The sequence below is a fragment of the Squalius cephalus genome, assembly GCF_949319135.1.
Source record: "Squalius cephalus genome assembly, chromosome: 3".
Classification (NCBI taxonomy): domain Eukaryota; kingdom Metazoa; phylum Chordata; class Actinopteri; order Cypriniformes; family Leuciscidae; genus Squalius; species Squalius cephalus.
In genome coordinates, this window is record NC_137124.1 from 26,042,047 (window position 1) to 26,067,374 (window position 25,328).

General features: G+C 38.0%; 1 protein-coding gene across 7 annotated transcripts in view; it reads right to left on the reverse strand.

Moving 5' to 3' along the window:
* Positions 1-25,328, reverse strand: part of adcy7 (adenylate cyclase 7) — a 58,755-nt gene that overhangs the window by 8,077 nt on the left and 25,350 nt on the right. The window contains exons 2-23 of one of the 7 annotated variants that reach the window (XM_079867988.1): positions 23,395-23,601; positions 23,059-23,223; positions 22,689-22,838; positions 19,226-19,383; positions 17,312-17,423; positions 9,013-9,140; positions 8,705-8,863; positions 8,448-8,580; positions 8,157-8,345; positions 6,784-6,824; positions 6,470-6,529; positions 5,492-5,572; positions 5,306-5,375; positions 4,641-4,738; positions 4,414-4,498; positions 3,894-4,040; positions 3,646-3,717; positions 3,181-3,356; positions 2,701-2,791; positions 2,349-2,507; positions 649-795; positions 59-163 (exon numbers count right to left, since the gene is read on the reverse strand). In XM_079867988.1, coding sequence (XP_079724114.1) covers positions 59-163; positions 649-795; positions 2,349-2,507; positions 2,701-2,791; positions 3,181-3,356; positions 3,646-3,717; positions 3,894-4,040; positions 4,414-4,498; positions 4,641-4,738; positions 5,306-5,375; positions 5,492-5,572; positions 6,470-6,529; positions 6,784-6,824; positions 8,157-8,345; positions 8,448-8,580; positions 8,705-8,863; positions 9,013-9,140; positions 17,312-17,423; positions 19,226-19,383; positions 22,689-22,838; positions 23,059-23,223; positions 23,395-23,601 — 2,733 coding nt within the window. Of the gene's footprint in view, positions 1-58; positions 164-648; positions 796-2,303; positions 2,508-2,700; positions 2,795-3,180; positions 3,357-3,645; positions 3,718-3,893; positions 4,041-4,413; positions 4,499-4,640; positions 4,739-5,305; positions 5,376-5,491; positions 5,573-6,469; positions 6,530-6,783; positions 6,825-8,156; positions 8,346-8,447; positions 8,581-8,704; positions 8,864-9,012; positions 9,141-17,311; positions 17,424-19,225; positions 19,384-22,688; positions 22,839-23,058; positions 23,224-23,394; positions 23,602-25,328 lie in introns of all 7 variants that reach the window. The other 6 variants (XM_079867986.1, XM_079867987.1, XM_079867985.1 and 3 more) reach the window with 6 other exon arrangements.

Here is a 25,328-nt window from a genome sequence, read left to right on the forward strand (position 1 = left end):
GGTTTAAATTTGCCTTGACTACATTTTTCTAGATTACTTAACGCCGTGCAGTAAGTACCTGGCTGCTCTGCTCTGGAGGTCCACTCAGTCCTGCAGCAGCCATGTACGTGCTGCCGATGGTTTTAATCTTCTCCACACCACTGAACTTGGGCTTCGACAGCAACTGCAGGTAAGGAGAAGAGGGAAGGGCAGAGTGGATGTCAATGTTTCCGAGCAGTAGAAATTCATGCCAAGATGTTATCTTATGATAAATGGCAGAGAGAGAGAGAGAAAGGGAGGATAATAAGAACTGAAAGAAGCGGGACAGCAGCCATACCGCGCTGAAACTAAACACTAGTAATAAGTGAAGTAAGCCAAGCATGGACCTGTATTTAGATCCTAAACATGAAGTCAGTCAAGCCAGGGCTTTGTTTGTAGCTCACAGAAATAAGCAGCTGAACAGATATGAGTGTACAATAATGGCTGCCTCATTTCATCAAATCATACTCAAATGATAGCTTGGGTGACACCCTTAGAAGCTCTTCAGATGTTGGCAGAGAAACACTATTCATATACAATGATTCATTGTATCCATTCAGGGAATGATAAGAGAAGAAAAGCAGGACCATCACATATGCTGCGAGACGTGAGACGTGACATCACTCTGACCTCGTCAAAGTCGGCGATGATCTCATTGAGGAGCCTCAAACACTCCAGTCCTTCTTTATTGATGTCACACTCAGTGTAGAACTCTTTGAAGTCCGGCACCGAGGCAAACATCACACATACGCAGTCATATGACTTATAGTACAGGTCCTGGAGAAGAGGATTGGAAAGACACATGCAGCAAGAGTTCAATGATTCAGTGTAATTATTATTCACATGGCACAACAGAAACAACAACAACAACATGTTTTATGAAAGGATATTCACAGACTCACAGAGGGCATGAGGTACGACTGGTACAACACATGACGTGAGCGTTTTGAGTAACATGAAGAAAATATCCACCAAATAAACTCAGGGGATAAATAAAATCAAGGGAGGAACAAGACTAAATGAATTGAGACATTTGATGAATTGTTTCACAAATGAAAAATCTCCATATTAAAAAGTAAGAAACCAAAAAAAGTTATACATAAGAAAGTTTTATACTTTTAAATTAATGTGTTTATTTAGCACGGACACATGGTCAAAGGAGACAGTAAAGACTTTTCACTGTTACAAAAAAAAAATACATTTCAAATAAATGCTGTTCTTTTAGAATTGTATCATGGTTTTGTATCACAACTTTTTTCAACATTGATAGTGACAAGAATTTTTTCTAGAGCAGCAAATCATCATATTAGAATGATTTCTGAAGGATCATGTGACACTGAAGACTGGAGTAATGATGCTGAAAATTCAGCTTTGCCATCACAGGAATAAATTACTTTTTCAAAATATATTAAAATAGAAAACAGTTATTTTAATTTGCAATGATATTTCACAATATAACTGTTTTACCATATTTCAAATAAATTCATACTTGGTGAGCAGTAGAGACTTTTTTTTTTTTAAACATTAAAATATCTTACTGACCTGCAACTTGGACAAGCAGGGACAAATTAAAATCATTTCTGGACAGTGAGAATACGAAAAATGATCCAATCATTGCAGTACTAGATAATTGTAAAATTATACTAGATAATTGTAAAATTATACTAACATTTCTTGAAAGAATGCAGATCAGGGAGGAATACAAATATATAAATATCTGTAAATATTTCAGGCATTTTTTCCAACTTAAAGTTTTGAATCTTTCTTAAATATGAAAAGGTAAATGTATGGACTGTGGTAGAAAATGGTAGAGAGGTTACCATAAAATACAGTGTAGGGTGACCTAGTATTCTTTGTATAGTCTACATTGTAATCATACAGTAATGATATTGGAACGGTATGGTGGGGTATTTTATGATATGATCTTGTGTGGTAAATGGCAGTGTTTCCCAACCTTTTTAATCTTATGTACTGCCACAGTCCAATCTGTACAAATGGCTCTTACAAATGTTAATTTTACACACATTATTTTGTTTTCTTTCCTTAAAAAGATCTGCAAAACCATAACATTATTCATAAATAGTTATTTTAATGTATCGACATCCATTTTTTGTTTTTGTATTTAAATATTCAACGAAGCAAAATCGAAATCTTTCCAAGTGCTTTCCTCTGGAACCGGCTCAGGTACCCCTGGTTGGGAATCACTGTTATATGTCTGGTCTTGTATGGGAGACAGAAGCGGATGATATACAGGTTCACCCCACTCACTCGAAGCCGGTTCCTACCTTGTATTTCCGGTTTAGTAAAGAGATAGTGGACAGCAGCCCCACCTCATTCTTTTTGTTCTCGCCCACGAAGAGAGCGGCCACGTGCGCAGGGAGAACATTTTCCAAAAGGAGACGGTTCAGGTTTTCGCACAGCTCGACTTCTTCCTTATCGGCCAGGTTCTTGTTCTTCAACAAAAAGTCTTGACGACAACAGTACTCATTCTGAAGGGAAGAGAGAGGATGGGAGCAAGGGTGGGTGTGACTTTCTCTGCTCTGTATTACTGTGTGTGTGGTGTGTGTGTGTGTGTGTGTGTGTGTGTGTGTGTGTGTGTGTGTGTGTGTGTGTGTGTGTGTGTGTGTGTGTGTGTGTGTGTGTGTGTGTGTGTGTGTGTGTGTGTGTGTGTGTGGTGTGTACCTGGCGGGATATGAGCAGCATGGTAAAGAGGAAGAGTGTGATGTAGATGCAGCTCATGAGTTGTGGGCACGTCATCAGATTGACCGCTTTACTACTACAACAGACAAACAATAGACATGATTTTAACAGAGATGCACAAATATTAAAATCCTTGCCAATACAGATTATTATTTTCATGTTATGGCCGATAATAGGCCAATATTAAAATTCTATACTATTTTGTCCAAACAAATGCAAATTAAAACACTAAAAATCTATTGTTTTAAATGTCCAGTATGAAACAAGTGGATATTTATTTTGAGATTTGCTAATGATAACATGTAACAGTGCTCAAATATTAATAGAATAACTAAGTTGACAGCAACGCTAATCTAAATGTAAAAACAGGGGTAATATAAGCATATACAATTAATATAAATTTATGAAAATGATATGAAAATCAACTGTCTACAAAAATAAGACGTATTTGTGAGAGTGTACCTGTGGTTGGTGACGAGCTGGATGCCGTATCTGTTGAAGAGATCCTTCTGAGAGTAGAAGATGATGATGTAGGAAGTAGTTGAGACGATGAAGAGGAAGGCCACCTTCAGCTCCAAACTCACCCTCAAAAACACGCCACAGGCGATCAACGCCAAAATACAATTATATACTGAGTACTGGAAAGACAAACCATACAGAAACTCAATAAATCGTTTTTCTATTGTTTCTTTGGCAACAAGACAGCAGTTATAATACTCTCATAATCTAACATCAGGGCTATGACACGTACTCATTTATAAAGATGATAAATTAGTAAATTCTATCATGTAATAAATAATAATGTAAATCATTTTTTTGGGTTATGATGTGGGTTTGGGTTAGTTTGTTGTATTTATAATTAGCTGTATACAAAAATAACAGAAGTTTAGGCCATGTCTCCATTAAATAAACGTGCTTGATACTCACAGGCAAATACGAAAGGTCCTCTTTGTCAGAATCAGTAATGTTTTGTAGCGGATCCTTCGGTTTTTCAAAATACTGTGAGGTGAAAGACATTTTGATAGGGTAAAATGTTAACAGATGGAACTCTTTTTGTAATGCTTCAGTGAACACACATATCAACAATATTGTCTGAGCATAAAAAAAGAATAATTTCTGTGTTTTTTAGTGTGTTACACAGCATGAGACACTTAGCTAAATAATGTGTGTGTGACCTTTATTGCAGTGACAGAAAGGCTGAGCATGACTATGACTGCGGTGGCCACAGTTGCCAATGGGAGGCGCAGAAAAGGTCTCTTAACCACTGCTTCTGAAAGAGCCGAGAGCCACGTGCATGACTTCAACTTCTCTGGAAATGTCCTCTGAGCAAGAAAAAGAAGGGAAAAACAGCTGTTCAAAGAGAAAGAAAGCTGGATTTGACCTGAGCAGAAGCTCAAGGTTACTGAAGCCAGAGTGTGTTGGAAAAAGCAACAGTGTATTTGAACGGGGCAGAGAGGACACTGGGAGTATTTCAGTTTGCAATATTGTAGCAACTGTTTTTAGTTATTTTACATTTCCAATATAAGTCAGTGCCAACAATGGACACAGCATATGACATTCTCCACATTACAGCATTGTACACAGCAAGGGAGGCACTGCATGCTCCAGCATCTACAAAACCATAAAAATACCCCAGAAACCATCAGGCCAACTGAATGTGTGTGCTGAGGCAAAAGAAGGCATTGGTGGTCTAACCTGTATATGACCCGCAAAACAGATGCACAGAATCAAAAGCAGAAAACACCCCAATACCGCAAACATCAGCCCCAGGTTTTTACGCCTAACAGAGAGAGAGAGAGACAAAGAAAGATAGTTATATCTACTCTCAGGGCAAATGATTGTAGCACATGAAGACACACGTTCAGCACCAAAGTGTTAAATTGAGTCTGCATATGGGGTTCGCTTGTGTTCATGCCACTTACTCTTTGGTAACAAACATCTGGATGATGAAGATGCAGATAAAGATGAAGGTGGCACAACCAATGTAATATTTAAAGCTTGGCATCTCTATAGTCCTGTACTGAGAGAACCACATACACGCAATTTAATATTAGTTTATTTAATTTCTTCTTTTTTTTTTTACATGTAGACAACAGTGGCGTAGCGCAAAAATTTGAAAAGAAGTATTTCGTTTTAAACAAGTTGTTTTTTAAATGAGGAGTAAGCTAATCTAACTAATCTTTTATTTTCCTCGCTCGTCGGTATGGGGAGATGCGCCATAAAACCATTGCAGGGAAATTGAATTGTCGCTAATAGCCTATTAATTTAAAGTAATAATAATAATAATAATAATTTATTAGGCCTACATTAATTGGAAATGTCAAATCCACTTGATAAGGCCGATAGCTGATGCTTTGCGTCTATCAGCTGATCATCGTCTATCGGCACAACCTGGGACGGGGGGTTTTACGGCCCCCCCCCCCCCCAAAGCGTGCCCTGCGTGCCCATCCGCTACGCCACTGGACAACACATGGTGTATGAAACAAGAAAAATCCCACAGTCTAAATAAATAAATAAATAAATATATAACTGTTTGTCTGTCTAACACATACATCCCAGAAGTTACAGCCCACAGGAAAACACTAACCTGCTTTTCAAGGTCTCGTTTAGTAAACCATAGCGTTAGGCCAGAGATCTCTTCAGAATTCACCCACTGCCTGCACACACACAAATATTTCTTCACTCGTTTTCATACGCACTAAATGTGCAACTTTAACCAAATTTGACTTAATTCCATTCAAAATTATTTAATGTGCTTGTTTATGTAACTAACTTGCTGGAGCTCAGATCATTGATGGTGGTGGTCATCTTGTCATGAAGCTCTTCATCAAACTTAGTCTTCTGTGATTTATTCCTACAAGGACAGTAGACACAGATCACAGAGACAAAAACTCACTTTGACCCATGAAGTAACATACACACATTGTCTAAATGTGCATGGGCACTGTGGGATAGAAAAGATGTTTATAGCTGTTGTCATGCTGTTATTGAGTTATATTTGACTGCAGCCAGTACAAGGGAAGCTTGGGTGAATATGTGTGAAGTTCATAGTTCTAAATGACTTGACTAGTTTTGTAGTTAATACTTTGTTTAGTTCATGGATCTAAATAGATAATGAGAGAGAGTTGTCATGTAGAATTGAGTGTGTGTGTACCTGGTATTCCCTACAATATGGGGACCAAAATGCCCCACAAGGATATTAATACCAGTAAATTTTGACAGTATGGGGACTTTTTTTGTCCCCATGAGGAAAAGAGCTTATAAATCATACTAAATGAAGTGTTATGAAAATGTAATATTGCACAATGTTTTCTGTGATGGGTATGTTTAGGGATAGGTTTAGTAGGTTAGTGTAGGTGGATAAAATATACAGTTTATACAGTATAAAAATCATAACGTCTATGGGAAGTCCCAATACAACATGGAAACCAGTGTGTGTGTTTATGTGTGAGGGCCGTGGCAGACAGAATGCCTTGTGTTAGTTTAAACCCTGACAGAGAGCCCCCTTGCAATGTGCCTCAGCACGGCTCAGAAAGGAAAATGCTGTTTCCTTTCTCTCTCTTTGCAAGCAGAAACGCACGCTTGTCTAAACCAAAAGTGCACTGTAGGCTGGAAACACACCACTGAGGGAGTGCAGCTATGGTCATGCTAACCATATGACCAGTTAACAGCGGCTCACTGAGCGTTTGCATTGTTAGTGTTGAAACTACGGGCCCCATAGAGCTGGCTGAGTCAGTATGGCTCCACTCACTTATATGTGCACAAGGGAGGGGCAGGTAAAGAGAAGGGCTCCTCAAGAGACTCATCAAAGCTGTCAGAGAGCAACAGTGAGAAAGACTTCAACTTCAACATCGCTGCTTCAGTCAGCAAGACAAAACCAGACTCAAGACATACTAAAGTGCAGACTCAAGACATACAAAACCAGACTCAAGACATACAAAACCAGACTCAAGACATACTAGACATTTATAAAAAGCTTTTGAATGGCCCTTAGGTCATAGACCTTGTTTTTTCCAACTGAGATACACACAAGACAGACCAATATATGACACAAACAACACTCACCTCTCCGTAATTTTGGTTGTTACTGATCTAAGAGGGATGTCCTAAAGAGAGAGATAAACGTGAACATCTGCTTTGCACCTCTCTGTGTGTAAATAATGCAGGAATTGACCTCACGACACCGATTACTTAACCATGGCCACTGCTTTTGAAGGATTAAAGCATGTTTTGAAGTACTTGATTCAAGGATTATTTGCAAAGTTTAACCATCATGGAGTGAAATATTTATCAGTCACACGTTTTTTGTCTTACCAATTTACACATTCAAGCGATTTTAAACCATTCCAGCACAAAAAGAGACAAAAGACAGAGAGGTGCGTTTCGGATAGCTTCCGAACAACAAATTGATTCCTATTTTGCGTCTCCTTGCGCTTGAACGGATGCATACACACAAAATTATGTCAAAATGCCCGTCTTTGCTAGTATTCACGTAAACAAAGTCAGTTAAACACATTCGCCACAGTTTTAAGTGAACATAAACAGTTGAGAAAGATATCGGTGTATCATTATACTGGATCCGTGCAATCGGTTAGGCTATAAATACCTTGGCTTTAAACAATACTAAAGGCCTTAAACAAAGATGAATATATATTTAATAGATTAAATCAGTGAACACTATGCAGTGTACTTACTTTATTTGTAACTTTGTAATATTCTATTAATCTATGCTTGTAATTAGTGTATTTGTCCTTGTTTTTTTAAACTGATAACTAACTTTTTGCTGATCCAAAAAATTATCCGATCCGTGAATCAAAAACCATAATATGATCCGAGCTGTGAGTTTTGTGATCTGTTGCACCACAAATAAGTACACTTGTATTGAGAATGGAATGAACAAAACGTAATTCACTAGCCTCTGTGGTTGCCTAGTTTTTAAATCACATGTACAATAACGACACAATAATGCTGGGAATTTGCCAAAAAGAGTTTGTATGTCACAGAAAGTCTAGTAATACCGCGTCTACAACGGACACGAACAGCGTGGTGCGACGCGACAAAAGAACCCATTATAATCAGTGATGTTGTCTACACTGGATGCGGCGTGGCACGACATGACAAATCCCCAACAGTAAACCGATGCCTCGTTCTATTTATGACGTACTCCAAGCACTCGTGATACTTCTCATAGGAAGGACAAATGGATTTGCTTTGTCACGTCCAGTGTTGACAGCTTCTAGCTGTTGCAGTGTGATGCGACTCCTCAACTGTCGCGTCCAGTCTAGACACGGTGTAAGTTTAATGTTCAAACTGGCGGATACCAACAAGGCTTATCAGCGCAGCGATTTGTTTGGTATTTAGGCTGTCAGTCATTTATCTGTTGTGAGGTCAATTCTCATGTTTGAGTGATCTATTCCTTTAACGTCTGTATCTCTGACCTTGCAGCGACCCTTTCCATTGACCATAGCATCTGTGCAGAATTCCTCTCGGCTCTGCAAATGGGCAAACGGTTTGACGGCCCCCCATGACTCCAGGAAGCGTGTCATACGCACAGATGCTCTCATCTTCAAACCGTCACTCACACGAGGCTTAGTGACACTGGGGGCCATCAGTGATGGATCTTTTGACTAAACACACAAACATAAACAACACACCAACATATTCAGATTCATATAAGTGACATATATATGGCAGACATACACTTCTAACGTATGAGTTAAAGTCTCTACCCGAGGGTCTATGACCAAATAGGTTTTGATGTTGAGCTCTTTAAGGTAGGGGTCTCTCAGGTGACCATTCCCCTCCTCCACCTCATACGCTTTGTTCAAGTGCTTCAGAGTCGCCTCTGTGATGTGAACTCGTCTGATGGAGAAAAAATAAGTAGCATCTTATGAAGAAGGCCTGAGGTATGACATTATGATACATACAGTATTCTGTGTGCAACTTTTATCAATTATCATTTGATAAGTGATTTTATTGTTCATACCCTGGTAATCCACCTGACTCCATATGATTTGCTAAGGTGACATCATGTGACCACACATCAAACTGCCACTTCCGTAAGCCAATCACACCACAGAGGACGTTTCCAGAGTGCACACCTACTCGCATGTTTATATCCACGCCTGTTGCCTCACGCACCTGCCTGCAAGATGATTAGAAAAATAATCACTTGCAGAAATGTATCTGCCAAATTTATTGGCCAGTGCTAGAAAGAAACACTATAAGGAGAAATGCTGTGCTAATGATGACGTTAGTGTATATTTTACATGTTGTATAAACATATAGACTTACTTGATGGCTTCGCACATGTCCAGGCCCATTTTGACACAGTTTTTGGCATGATTTGGCAGGGAAACGGGGAGGCCAGACACACAGTAATAACAGTCACCAAGAATTTTTATTCGCATGCACTCATTCTCCTAAAGGGGAAAAAACACAAGCACACACAAGGACAACTAATGTACAATTCAGAGCACAAGTATCTAATTTACCAATTGATCAGATTGAATTATATTAAATTAAATTATATTATGTTATATACGGTATATATTAAGTTATACACAGCATCATTCTAAAATTTGAGGTCAGTTAATTTTTTTTTAAATAAATTAATACTTTTATTAGTTGAGAATAGTTTAAGATTAGGTTTAGGGGTAGATTCAGGACTAGTACCAAGTTATTACCCAGTTTTTGTAATTACTACAATAGGTGTATGTACATGCGAAACAGGACTGTAAAATAAAGTGCTACCTTTTTATTTAGGAAGGATGCATTAAGTTGATCAAAAGTGACTGTAAAGATATTTATAATGTTACAAAGGATTTCTATAAAAAAAAATAATGCTGTTCTTTTGTACTTAAAGGTGCATTGGGTTATATTTAGGAGGATCTGTTGACAGAAATGCCATATCGTATACATATCTATGTTTTCAGTAGGGTTTAAAGACCTTACATAATGAACCATTATGTTTTTATTACCTTAGAAAGAGCCATTTCTATCAACATACACCGTGGGTCCCCTTACATTGAAATGTTTCTACAGTCGCCCTAAACGGACAAACACGTTTCGTTACTATGTTGTTCTTTGTGCAAAGAAGCTAGCTAAAGTGAGGGAATAAAACACTGACGCAATGATGAACAAGTAACAATAATATTCGCAATAACATATTGTTTTACTGAATAATCAAGTAAAGGGCAATTCCAGCGTTATGGACGTGACATTTGCAGTCAAAACTTGAATTTTAAATTCTCAGAAAATGCATTTAATACCAATATATTGTAAACATCTTAGGCGGCGAGCTACATAGGCCTACCGTGCACCCCCCCCACCTCCCAACAAAACCATACTTTTTTGAAAGGTCTGGATGTGTAGAATATGAATCTGAATGTTAACATTGAAAATTTTGGGTTGCACTACCTGTTTTAGCCCTGTGAATAGGGAAACCCTAAAAAACGATTTTAAGCGATTTTAACACATCGAGATTGTCCTAGTCAATCAGAACAGCTTTTAGGTGACCCAATACACACTCAAACTTAACATATGATGACTTAGGTCAAATACCTACCATGCTGCTTATTGGTAGGTGTCTAAAATTAACATAGGTAAGGCTTTATGTCGATATAATGAGCCCATTTCAAGGCCACGACCTAGATTCGCCTATCATGCACCCCAACCCCCTCCCCTTAAAAAAAATCATGCTTTTCTGAAAGGTCTGTATGTGTAGAATATGAATCTGAATGTTAACATTGACATTGTTGGGATACACTAACTGTTTTAGCCCTGTGAATAGGGAAACCCTAATAAACGATTTTAACACGTCGAGATTGGCCTAGTCAATCAGAGCAGCTTTTAGGTGACCCAATACTCTTACTACACTAAATTGATAATTACTTTAAATAGTTGTTTTTAATTATTTTTAATTTAATATAGTTAAGGCCTTGTATGGATATAATCGATCAAGGACCATTTCCATAGCATCAGTTAATATGCTAACGTGCTAACATTCCAACATCCCAACATTCAAACTCCTCACCCTCCCCATCTTTATTTAATATAATTGACCCCTCTTACTACATTGATAGTTACTTTAAATAGTTGTTTTTAATTATTTTTAATTTAATATAGTTAAGGCCTTGTATGGATATAAAATAATATCCTTTATAAAATATATTATGGATATAATGCAAGATTAGCCAGAATGAAAGAAATACGTGACAAGAGATTAACTGAACCACTGGAATCTGCTCACAGAATGAATGTAACCTGTGAACTTATACCAGACACCATTACAGAAGGTGATGGATATCACAGAGAATGCTACCAAATATTTGATACAGAAAATAAATACAGTGGGGCAAAAAAGTAATTAGTCAGCCACCAATTGTGCAAGTTCTCCCACTTAAAAAGATGAGAGAGGCATGTAATTTTCATCATAGATACACTTCAACTATGAGAGACAAAATGAGAGAAAAAAAGTCCAGAAAATCACATTGTAGGATTTTTAAAGAATTTATTTGCAAATTATGGTGGAAAATAAGTATTTGGTCAATAACAAAAGTTAATCTCAATACTTTGTTATATACCCTTTGTTGGCAATGACAGAGGTCAAACGTTTTCTGTAAGTCTTCACAAGGTTTTCACACACTGTTGCTGGTATTTTGGCCCATTTCTCCATACAGATCTCCTCAGCAGTGATGTTTTGGGGCAGTCTCTGGGCAACACGGACTTTCAACTCCCTCCAAAGATTTTTTTATGGGGTTGAGATCTGGAGACTGGCTAGGCCACTCCAGGACCTTTAAATGCTTCTTACAAAACCACTCCTTTGTTGCCCGGGCGGTGTGTTTGGGATCATTGTCTTGCTGAAAGACCCAGCCACGTTTCATCTTCAATGCCCTTGATGATGGAAGGATGTTTTCACTCAAAATCTCACGATACATGGCCCCATTCATTCTTTCCTTTACATGGATCAGTCGTCCTGGTACCTTTGCAGAAAAACAGCCCCAAAGCATGATGTTTCCACCCCCATGCTTCACAGTAGGTATGGTGTTCTTTCTCCTCCAAACACGACTTGAGTTTTTACCAAAAAGTTCTATTTTGGTTTCATCTGACCATATGACATTCTCTCAATCCTCTTCTGGATCATCCAAATGCTCTCTAGCAAACTTCAGACTGGCCTGGACATGTACTGGCTTAAGCAGGGGGACACGTCTGGCACTGCAGGATTTGAGTCCCTGGCGGCGTAGTGTGTTACTGATGGTAGCCTTTGTTACTTTGGTCCCAGCTCTCTGCAGGTCATTCACTAGGTCCCCCCGTGTGGTTCTGGAATTTTTGCTCACCGTTCTTGTGATAATTTTGACCCCACGGGGTGAGATCTTGCGTGGAGCCCCAGATCGAGGGAGATTATCAGTGGTCTTGTATGTCTTCCATTTTCTAATATTTGCTCCCACAGTTGATTTCTTCACACCAAGCTGCTTACCTATTGCAGATTCCGTCTTCCCAGCCTGGTGCAGGTCTACAATTTTGTTTCTGGTGTCCTTTGACAGCTCTTTGGTCTTGGCCATAGTGGAGTTTGGAGTGTGACTGTTTGAGGTTGTGGACAGGTGTCTTTTATACTGATAACAAGTTCAAACAGGTGCCATTAATACAGGTAACGAGTGGAGGACAGAGGAGCCTCTTAAAGAAGAAGTTACAGGTCTGTGAGAACCAGAAATCTTGCTTGTTTGTAGGTGACCAAATACTTATTTTACAGAGGAATTTACCAATTAATTCATTAAAAATCCTACTATGTGATTTTCTGGATTTTTTTTCTCATTTTGTCTCTCATAGTTGAAGTGTACCTATGATGAAAATTACAGGCCTCTCTCATCTTTTTAAGTGGGAGAACTTGGACAATTGGTGGCTGACTAAATACTTTTTTGCCCCACTGTACCACAAATCCTGTAGAGTCCAATATACACAAAATTTAGAAAAATTGAGAAGTGCAAGCACAGAAAACAAGGCCAAACAAATCCAAATAGTAGAAGCTCACGGTGAGACATTTGGTGCTGTATCTCGAGTTATTGACAAGGAAATCATCGGCAGCAACAAAATGATGAAATTGACTGATCTGACCAAAATCTACATAGCTCATCTAGGATGCACAAACTTGCCTCAGCACCAAATGCCTCACCGTGAGCTTCTACTAGTTGGATTTGTTTGCTTGCACTTCTCCATTTTTCTAAATTTTGTGTATATTGGACTCTACAGGATTTGTGGTATTTAGCTTCTGTAGCAAATAGATCCTTTCCTCTAATTCTGCGAAGCAAATTTTCATCAAATTTTTGTTCTGCAACTTTGAGGACTGTTCTCCACCCATCACACTCAAACTCTCTTAACCCCTCATTCGTCCATATCCCTTTCTTTTGTACCTTCTTCCGTGTAATTGAGTTGCAGAATATACAGTCAGGTGTGAAGAGCACCTTGTCACCAGTTGAGGCCCTCTGACTTTGCCTTGAACTTGCTGCTAATAGTTCAGGCTTCTGGTCGAGTCTTTTGAGATTCATGGTGAATCTTTGGTAGCATTCTCTGTGATATCCATCACCTTCTGTAATAGTGTCTGGTATAAGTTCACAGGTTACAGTCATTCTGTGAGCAGATTCCAGTGGTTCAGCTAATCTCTTGTCACGTATTTCTTTCATTCTGGCTAATCTTGCATCAGAATCTACGTTTGCCCATAATTGCAAGAGTGGTCTATATACAAGACCAGGGACATGCACAATGCATCTGGACTTTGGTTTTGTCCCATGACATACCCTATGCCTTGAAGGACCTGCAGTCACTTGGCCCACTGACTCATGTCTTTACTCAGGCATAACTGAGCAGTTCAACTATGTTGAAGAAACCAACTACATAACCGACTAGATTATCTATGTGTGTGAGGTGTGTGTGTGTGTGTGTGTGTGTGTGTGTGTGTGTGTGTGTATAAGCTACTGGACGTCTAAAATTTCCCTTTGGGATGAATAAAGTATATATCTATCAATCTATCAAATGTAATCTAAAATAATTAAAAACAAATATTTAAAGTAAGCATCAATGTAGTGTAGTAAGAGGGGTCAATTATATTAAATTGTAAACTAAAATATTCAAACATCGAGCAATTCAGTGAAACAAATTTCTTGCTGTATAGGCAGAGGATGCAGACTTGGGGTATCTGTCTGTGTGAGTAAGAACAGTCTTTCAGGACAGTCTGCCTGACACAGAGGAAACTGTTAATGAAAATTAAAAAAATATCTTATTTTGTCATTGGATGAACAACCCAGACAGGTTTCTGATTTGTCAATGAAATTACTTCGATGGAAAGGGTAATGAGGGTTGGAATGTTAGCACGTTAGCATATTAACTGATGCTATGGAAATGGTCCTTGATTGATTATATCCATACAAGGCCTTAACCATATTAAATTAAAAATAATTAAAAACAACTATTTAAAGTAATTATCAATTTAGTGTAGTAAGAGTATTGGGTCACCTAAAAGCTGTTCTGATTGACTAGGCCAATCTCGACGTGTTAAAATCGTTTATTAGGGTTTCCCTATTCACAGGGCTAAAACAGTTAGTGTATCCCAACAATGTCAATGTTAACATTCAGATTCATATTCTACACATACAGACCTTTCAGAAAAGCATGATTTTTTTTCAGGGGAGGGGGTTGGGGTGCATGATAGGCGAATCTAGGTCGTGGCCTATACATGAAATGGGCTCATTATATCGACATAAAGCCTTACCTATGTTAATTTTAGACACCTACCAATAAGCAGCATGGTAGGTATTTGACCTAAGTCATCATATGTTAAGTTTGAGTGTGTATTGGGTCACCTAAAAGCTGTTCTGATTGACTAGGACAATCTCGATGTGTTAAAATTGCTTAAAATCGTTTTTTTAGGGTTTCCCTATTCACAGGGCTAAAACAGGTAGTGCAACCCAAAATTTTCAATGTTAACATTCAGATTCATATTCTACACATCCAGACCTTTTAAAAAAGTATGGTTTTGTTGGGAGGTGGGGGGGGTGCACGGTAGGCCTATGTAGCTCGCCGCCTATCTGTTTATATTTCCATACTACCTTAATAAAGGAGTCCAGACATTAGAAAAATATCAGTCTACGCATGCGTTTTATATTTAATATGAGGGAAATACACATGCGTTACGGACGTGACAAAAAAAATCTCTAACTTTTTGTTGCCAAAATATTTTTTAGTAATTCTGTGAATTACACTGCGCAAACCAAAAGTTATAGTACCCACCGAATGAAGAAGGGTTGGCTCTCCACAGAACATAAAATATTCATTTTATGTTATTTTTCGTTTTCGCATTTATGAGGAAAAAAACAATGTTACGGACGTGACAGTTCTCCGTTACGGACGTGACCGCTCTGAAAGCGGCACTAAAATACTGCTTTAAAACGTTCACAGAGACCTCAAACAGGCATTTAAAACACAAAATATTAAGGATTGGCATTATAAGCAAAAATAATATTCGATGTTTGTTCGAAAATCGTACCTCTCCCCCAACATGCTCACCGGTAAGACAGTGTTCACTCAAATCCCGCTCCAACATTACATTTGAGTATAGGCATTTAGTCTCATATTAATGTTTAAATAAAATAATTGTATTTTTTATTTCATATGTTGATTATATGAAAGGATAACAGCATGAGTAAGATCATAAGATGCAAATATATCGGATAAGGTATAGTGGGCAGACATGATTTTGACCAGTTCTTTAGTTTTTTTTTTGTTTTTTTGTAGAAAGCCTTTCTTTAATGTGAATTTCGTTTTGTATAAATTGTATCTTAATTTTAATCAATGTTTCATCAACCAATTGCCAGGATTTTTTTAAATAAGAAGAAAATAGGCTATAGCAGACAATATAATCAGGACACAGAGGCGCCGTCGCGTGAAGTGGAGCGCGCCTCATAAATGAATCGAAACTCTGCGTATAATGTAGGCTACTTTCCTCACATACCTGAGAAATATATCTATAGGACGTCTGAAATGTCTACTTTTAAACTACTTTTAAGTCGTGAGTCAAAATGATTGCAATATCACTGTTATTTTGTCAGCTTGATCGCGGGATTATGATGAATATTCATGTTTTAACCAAGAGGGAAAAACGCGACATCCCGAAGGAAGTGTCCTATGGCTATAAGACATATGCTCTTCTTTAAGTTGTACTGTATACTACCTTCTGATATTCATATTTCGTTCTGTAACTGGCAGAGGAAGAGAAGATCCGTTCATGTGCACTTTATCCGCCGCGCACTGAGGCGCTATATACAGAAATATACCACGCCGTATTAAAGAGCGGTCTCTATTGTTTACTTTTTGTTATAAAATAGACTGAATTTGAAAGTTGAGACATTTTTTCATATTAAAACTAACAAAGCACAAATATTATTGCGATTATTGGATATGCACTGAATATATGGTAAGCCTGAAACCGATCACAAGTGCATATGATTTAATGTGAAGCGTCCGTAACGGTCACGTCCGTAACGCATTATTATGGTTGTTCAGAGCAAAGTAGTGGAATGAAATGTCGATCCTAGTAAGCATAAACATAGTTTAGCTTTGCATATAAAGTTTCAAGTTATTTGCATTTATAATTGTTATATTATATAAACTTAATCTTTAAAACGTTACGGACGTGACAGAGCACTGAAGCGTCGAGACCTCTTTATTAAAGTCCTTATAAATTCAACAGGCAGTGCTGTTATGACCAAATTAGTATATTTATTTCTCAGGCATGCCTCCATATTTCAGCAAAATGCTTTATGTTCAAATTAAGTTTTTAAAAGGGGGGTCTTTGATACCTCTTTTGAAAGCATGAAATATGGCTGGTTGAAATTAAAATTTTAGCATTGTTGCTCACCTCATATGTGGTGGAAAAACAAGGCAATTTTCTTAAAATTTCTGATACAGCACATTAATACAGTATATTACAGACCTAAATGGACAACTTAAAAGGGGTTTTGATCTTTAGGTAAAAACTTAATTTTTTCATGGTAAGGATGACCTTTGCGTGGAATTGCCCTAAACGTAATTTCTTATTTTATCTTTGTAAAGAAACCTCATTGCTTAACTGGCTACTCTCTGCTGTCTTAGACGACGATATATTTTCCTGTCGGCCACCATAACTTCTGTTGGATGCAATTCGCAACCTCACCACTAGATGCCGCTAAAAATTACACAGTGCACCTTTAAAGAATACTGAAAAAATGTACCACAGTTTTTACAAAAATATTAAGCAGCACAACTGTTTTCAACATTGATTATAATAAAATAAAAATAAAAATCCACACCAAATCAGCATATTAGAATAAATTCTGAAGGATCATGTGACACTGAAGACTGGAGTAATGATGCTGAAAATTCAGCTTTGCCATCACAGGAATAAATTATATTTTAAAATATATTCAAATATAAAACACATATTTTAAAACAAACAATATTTCACAGTATTACAGTTGTACTGTATTTTGATCAAATAAATGTAGCATTGGTGAGCATAAGAGCATAATTATATTATATTATGCACATATTTAATCGTACTTACTTTTGCAATCTGGTCAAATTTCCCAAAAAGTTCATTCAGCATGATCACAAGCTCCTTAGGAGAACAGTCACTGGCCAGACGTGTGAAACCCACAATATCAGCATATAGGATGCTAACAGAAAAAAAGTTGAAGACAAAAAGAGACAATCTTAGTGTCACCATTATATTCAGTTTAACTTAAGTTTCATTTTCATGGACTCTTATTATGTTTCTCTGTTGCTGTCTGCCTTTGTTTCTGTTTACATGTCATTCAACAGGGGCACGTTCAAGTTCAAAACGGTGCGCAACGTTTTGCTACGGTTTCCAGGTTGAATGTCATGTTTCCTGGAAACAGCGTGCACCGGTGTGCAATGGGGTTTGAGATACATTTTCTCTTGTTTGGTGGGTGTGTCAGAACTGCAGTCCAATCAGCAGCAACATGTATATAAAGCACGCAGTATTAAAGTGAACTCACACAATGGGTTCAAGGAAAGTAATTTACAAATGTGTTCGATGCAGCTCGGTATACGCAACAACTTGTAAGTTTTATTGTAAAAATATAGGATATCATCATAATGATGTAGTTGTTTATATTTTTAGCTTCATTGCAAGTGTATGACATTTGGTATAGAAATAAACAATGGTAATTAAGTGTTTTTCCTAAAAATGAGAAAGAAAATACAGGGTAGGCCATATTAAAACAGTATGAACTACAAATAAAGTCAGTATGTGATGCTAAATAGATGTGTTTTAGTCTGAATTAGGTAAGATGTGTGCTTCCATTTCAGTTTCAGCAATCCCTTCACTCGATTGGGATGTTCTCTTTTGTTCTGGGCGGCAAGTGCAGTAACTGTAACATCGGGCATATTTTGTAGTATTAAACACATATTTATACCGACTTCATCAGGCTCCGAAAATTCTTCACAAAGAACACAAAGAATGGCCTTCTCAGCTGCCATAGTTGCAACTCTTGCGTCATCAGAACAGTGTGTTCAACGCATCACCGTTTCTGTTTAAAAAACGTTGTGCAACGTTTTGTCGGGCTGAACGCAGCCCTGGTGTCATGGTTATTCTTTATGTTCCTAATTAGAGCACAACTGATTGTATTTGAGTTCGTCACCTTGTGTATTTAAGTTCTTCTGTTTGTACTTGCACGCTGTGTCGCATCTATGTGTAATATCTGAGTTAATGTGGTTTTAATTAAAAAACGCTTCTATTTGAAACTTCTTCATCGTTGTGTTTTAGTATTTAATTTTGGAAATGATACAAAGGGAGAAACAAATGTGCTTGCTAGTTTGAAGAGAAGACATTTAGAAGTTGATACGACTTGTGCTGAGTCCTTTTTAATGAAGAGAAAAGCAGCAGCTCAGTGTCAGCTGTCTGAACGCCCTGGAAAGAATAAAAACCTCATAAACACGGCTCATGGAAATTAACCTTTAAGACCCAGCTGTTCTCAATGCTGACTACAAGACCAAACACACACACACACAGTCCATGTCATCACACTCCTAATGAACAAGTTCAAAAAGAGATCGGACCCCATAAATCTCGGCAGGTGAACAGCTCTCTATTGTTTGCTCACACACACAGGTGAGTCAATCTGTGTTTTATCTGAGCAGCTGTAAGCCGTCCGTCTATCTAAATATAAACGGCTGCCTGAGAACCAAGCATTGTGAGCTTGGACAAAAACATATTAATAGATGCACCCCACCCCCTGTCCACTCTTGGGGTTGATGGGAAATAAAACTAATTAAATGAGTGGCCTCATGATGAGCACTCTGAGAGTTAGGTCTAACAGACTGACCATTCATTCACTATCAGGACTTGATTAGTGAGGAATTGCAAAATTAGAGAATGGAAAACAGAACAACACACAAATGCCTCTTGTATGAATTGTAAGACAGCATTGATGAGTAAAAGCATATGATGTGTTACCTGACATTCTCATGTCTCTTCACGTAGAGACTGTGAAAGTTGTTGTCCCGGACCATACGCTGCTGTTCCTCTTTATCTTTACACTTGCAGCGCTCCATTATGGCCAACTTCATCTTCATGGAGATGTACACAGGAAGGACTGACTGTAAAAGGTTTTCCTACAGCACAAACACACACATTTAAAGATAACACTCGTAATATATCATACATTGAGGTTACTGTTAAAGTCTGTTTAATTTCTATTTTTAATCTCAAGTGTCCTAATCTTTTTCAGTTGTTTGACTGTAACAGATTAAGGGCCCTATCTTGCACACAGCGCAATTGACTTTGTACACCGACGCATGTATCATTCCCCGACGCACAGCAGACTTTTCCCTCGACAGAAGTAAATTAGGGAATGAACTTGCGCTCCCGGGGGCGGCTCAGCGAAAAGACGAGGCGTGTTCTGGCGCAAACGTTCCCTGGTGCTATTTTGCAGTTTCAGAAAACAATTCTGCCACTGACCAGGAAAAACCTATTATTATAAGCCTGTTTAACCAAAGCTAATTTGGATGGGTTTCTCCCATCCCCATACAATGTCACTTCTCTGTATTTTACATGCTGACGAGAACGTCGGTCTCCTCGGCTGTGAACTGCTCCTGGTGTGCGCCTGGCAAATCCGCCGTTATAATAGCAATCCGCCATGGAACAAGCGTGCCTGCTCTTAAAGGGAATGTGAGATGACGCTCTGATTGGTTTATTTCACGTTACGCCCAAACCACACCTATGAATAATGAAGCTACTTCAGACCAACCCATTTTAGATTTGCGTCGGGCGCAAGAGTCATTTATCCCACCAATAAAAGAGCAACAGCGCCTGAGATCCGCCCACAAAGTTACTTGAGTTTCGCGTTTGATTCTTGCATTTCAGATCGTTAAAATTGGGCCCAAAGTGTCACCAGGCTGAGATCTGGACTATGGGAAGGTAATGGGAAACTGTATCATTCAGAAGAAGAAAGCATTTTGTAAGGTCACTATTACCCCGTGTTCTATGTTGTCTTTAGTGTTCACCATTAGGACATTGTTTCTGAGCTTTACTATAATGTCCATGTACTGTCAGGGAGGTTAACAGCCTGCCATTAAACTCTACCCTGCTTTTCAGTGTTCTCTTTATGTGATGTCACTTCCTCAACAACAGTCATAACAAACTGAGAAACAACAATTCCTTTGATTGTAAAAGGACACAAGAAGTTTAATTAAGAACAGGATAAACTTATTCCAGGATAAACTTATACCTCCTTGATTAAATTTGTAATGTGCAAAATATTACCTTCAGCTGTCAAATTTGAAGATGAATGAAGCATTAAAGGGTTAGTTCACACAAAAATGAAAATACTGTCATCATTTACTCACCCTCATGTTGTTAAAAACTTGAAAGACTTTCGTTCATCTTGAGAACACAAATGAAGATAGTTTTAATAAAATCTGAGATATTTCTGTCCCTCCATAGACAGCTAGACACTTTGACAATTCAAAAAGTTCATAAAGATCGATATTAATTGAGCGGTTTAGTCCTAATTTTCTGAAGAGACTTGATCGCTTTATATGATGAACAGATTTAATTTATGTTTTTATTTACATACTAACATTCATCAGCAAACTTAAACAGAAGCTCAACCGAACCTGCTAGATGCACGAAAACACACATTATTGGTTCTTGTGGAACAAATCTTAGGGATTTTAAACAACATGAGTGTGAGTAAATGATGACAGTATTTTCATTTTTGGGTAAACTAACCTTTTTTAAAAAATCATTAAAAAGTTTTTCAAGAGAAAATTCCCAAAGTTAATATTCAAAGTTTTAAAATAAATGAATAATAAAGTGGAGGTATGTAGACTGAATACCTGTGCAGAATGAAGAGAAATTCAAAATTTGAAGGATCTCAGTCTTGCATAGTTCAAACACTTGGGCAATTTGAAGAGAGATTGGTAGATTGAAAGCTGTGGTTGTTATAGTGTTGCTAAGCAGTGGCCAAGGTTTTTTGAGTGGTTGCTAGGACCGAAGATGGGTGTTTGCTACGGTGTTCTGTCAGCTAAGGCCAAACTGTCAGTCCAATCTACTACAAAATATATGATAACTCATGTCAGAACAGACTGAAGGACTGTGCTAAATTATATGGACTTAAAGGGACAGTTCACCCAAAAATGAAAATTATGTCATTAATTACTCACCCTCATGTCGCTCATCTATGGAACACAAATTATCTTTTTGATTAAATCTGATAGATTTCTGTCCCTCCGTTGACAGCTACGCAACTACCACTTTGACGCTTCAAAATGTAAAACTAATCCATATTAATTGAGCGGTATAGTCCAAATTTTCAGAAGAGATAATCTTTTTTATGATGAACAGATTGGATTTAGGCCTTTATTCACATATAAACATTCATCAGTGAACATAAACAGAAGCTGCTAGACGCACGAGAACAAACCTCATTGGTTTTACGGAAGCTCAAAAGTGCTGTGTAACACACGAGAATGAACCTCATTGATTCTCGCACGTCAAGCGAACATGCTTGAGCTTCTGTTTACCACAACTGATGTGTGAAGTGATGAATGTTCATATGTGAATAAAATCCCAATTTAAATCTGTGTTTATATATATATCCATCATATAGAGCGAATGAGTCTCTTCAGAAAATTTGGACTAAACCGCTCGATTCATATGGATTACTTTTACGATCTCTTTATGAACTTTTTGAAGGGTCAAAGTGATAGTTGTGTAGCTGTCAATGGAGGGACAGAAAGCTCTCAGATTTGATAAAAAATATCTTCATTTTGTGTTCTGAAGATGAACGAAGGTCTTACGGGTTTGGAACAACATGAGGGTGAGTAAATAATGACAGAATTTTCCATTTTGGGTGAACAAACCCTTTAAGCTCAAAGGGCATTCGTACAGTGTGTGTGACGTATGCATAGTTTGTACATATTTACATGTGCAGCTAGACTTTTCTAACCACAAATACTTTGTACACTCAGCTCACACAAGCGCCTTGATTTTTTTTTTGCCACTTGGTCCACAAGCTAGCAACACTGGCTGGGCCGTTGTTTCACAGATAAACAGCTGAGATGGAACAACAAACAAACAACTACTGGACAAGGCAATAACAACAGACACCCATGTTGATGAGCGTTTGGCTGAGGGGGGTAATAAGAGATATCAGCAACTCTATTTTAAAGAAGTATAAATATTGTTTTATCGCTCATAACTTCTGGAGAAAAATAGCGCTAACACTGGGCAAAGATGAAACTTTCTCGCAAGCATATGTTGACCGCCTGTAAAAATGAGGCATAAATTGTATCAAGATATCATGGGCGATGTGTATTTGAACATGTATATTTACATACAACATAATTTGTATTTGTTTCTTCTGTGTGTTTGCTCTGCCTGTGTCTGTGATGTTGAAGTAAAATTATATGAGCACCTGCTGTCTCTTCTCAATCTCCAGTTTCATGCGAATGCCGAGGCAGCGAAGAGTGTCCTGAAATGTCTGCCTGAGAGCTTTCTCCATCAGAACCTTATGAAAAGCCCCAACCATACTTCCACAAACAAACACCACAGAATTTGACAGCAACTAGAGAGAGAGAGAGAGAGAGAGAGAGAGAGAGAGAGAGAGAGATGAGAGAGAGAGAGAGAGAGAGAGAGAGAGAGAGAGAGAGAGAGAGAGAGAGAGAGAGAGAGAGAGAGAGAGAGAGAGAGAGAGAGAGGATGATGTTAAATCCTTTCCAGCTTCTTTACATACAGATTTGCTGAAGGCTTCCTTTCAACCAATCCTAATGTGGATTTCCTTTTACCTGATTGATGATGAGTTGTTTGCAGAGGGAACAGAACAATGTGAGGTGCACCGAAAGAACAATGATGTGAGACAGAGAGGAGATGATACTCAGGGTTACAGCATAGCTCATCTGAAATGGCAGCATGGTGTAGATTGTAATGATGATGAAGAGGAAGAAGGGCACCTGGAGAGAACAAGATGAAGAGTGCAACATCAACATTTATTTAAGACTGAATAGTATTAAATTACCTATTTATATGATTTAATACATAACAGTGAACACATAAGAAAGTTCTTGCTGTGAAAAGTACTCTTGTCATGTGAAGTCTCTGTAAAATATTAAAAAGTATGTTACCTGGTCCCATGGTTGTATTTCCCTTTCCTTTTCTGTGCAGAAAATAAAGGCGAAGCCCATTGTGAGGTGTGTGGCCCACACGGCGAGACCAAGCAAAGTTCTCCATCTTTGAGAGAGGGTGTCTGTACACACTAATATAAACACAGCCAGGAACAAACACAATGCTCCTCCCACAACTCCCACAAATACACCATGGTCCTGTGCTTTCTGAAACACATAGACATATGGAGAGAGCAAGGTGTTAAGGGCAAACACGCATATCACATAAGACAGCTCATTCAAAGGGTTAGGAAAAAGCAGTGTGTTTGTGGGAGTGGGTGTATGAGCTGCAGTGCATAAGCTTCCAAAGAAATAAATAAATCTGTTCAAAAGAAATTGTTAATGCTCTCTCTAGAAAAAAAAAAAAAAAAAAAAACCTTTGTGAATGTGTGTGTATGCATGCAGTTTTTCTTAGAAACATTAGTTTTGCACATTACACTATTGCTTCCCACTCTATTCCTTCGTTCTTATCCACAAACACAAACATAAATACACAGGAGCCAAAAATCCTTAAAAAGCTCCAGAGATCACTTAAATCCACCTGTCACAGAGCTAACGCCAGTTTAAAACCAGACACCATCTGAGTGAGCAATAACAGCTGCAACACAATTATGACGATAAAAGTTAATTCCAGTCCTCAAATTTGATGTTTGCATATTCCAGACAGGCTGTGCATTTGTGGTGGGGATGTTTTAGTTACTCTTTCGGCAGATTACATGATTACGTCAGTAGATCAAATAGTGACTGTCTTAATCATTTGAATCCTGCAATCAACCAATTCATTCAAACACATTGATTCATTCAGGAATGAAACAAGTGACTTATGACTGAGGTATTTAATCATTCACTTAGCAAATTCATTCTAAAACACTTAGGCCCTGTTCACACAAGTGTGTTTTTGTTTTAAAATGCATAAATATTGCTACGGTTGCCTGAGATACGGTTTATATATATCCACACAAAACAATTAAGCAGTTTTCAACATTGATAATAAATGTTTTTTTTAGCACAAAATCAGCATATTAGAATGATTTCTGAAAGATCGTGTCACACTGCAGTAATGACACTAGAGTGTAATTGACAACAGTAATTTTTTGATTAAAACTTTTGATTAAATAAATGCAGTCTTTGTGAGAATTTTTTAAAATTCTTATAAACTCCAAACAGTAGTATAATCAATAAACACATAGATTACAGAGTTGGATTATTAAAATGATTAAATGACACTATCAGACTATAAGTCACTACCTGTGTGGGCAAATCACAGCGCTAGGTCGACCCAGCCACTTACCCGCCCACCAATATACACATTTACTGCAGTGAGTCCTCCACTCATGTTCACCCATTTAATTCAACCACTGAACTACCACTGAGATACTTAACTTTCAAACAGAGCAGAAATACATACCTCAGTCCACAAGCATTCAGAAACTTACACACCCACACATACTGCCATCATCCTATGGGCTTTGTGAAGGTTTAAATAAATAGTACAACAAAATACACACACATGCCCACACACAGAGAGCAACACTGGTTGTAATTCTGTTCCTCCCACGGCCGGGTGGTGAAGAGAGAGGAGGTTACAGAAGTTCGCACAGATGGTAGAGTGCTTATCTGCTAAAGAGATGAACAACAGCAGTGCAAAAGGAGCGTTCACGGCCCCACTTCACATCCAGCTGACTCCAGAGAAAGTGTATGTGATAATGTGCCAAAGGAACCAGAGAAAGAGAGACTATCATACAATGTGCTACATATTCCCCAAATAAAAGCAATTCTAAAGGACTTGGCATAAACTGGCAATTATTACAATTAAAACACTCAATTTCCTGTCACGGATAATGCCAGTTCACATCTGCATTGTGATAATCAGGCCTCAAATTACGCAACTACTG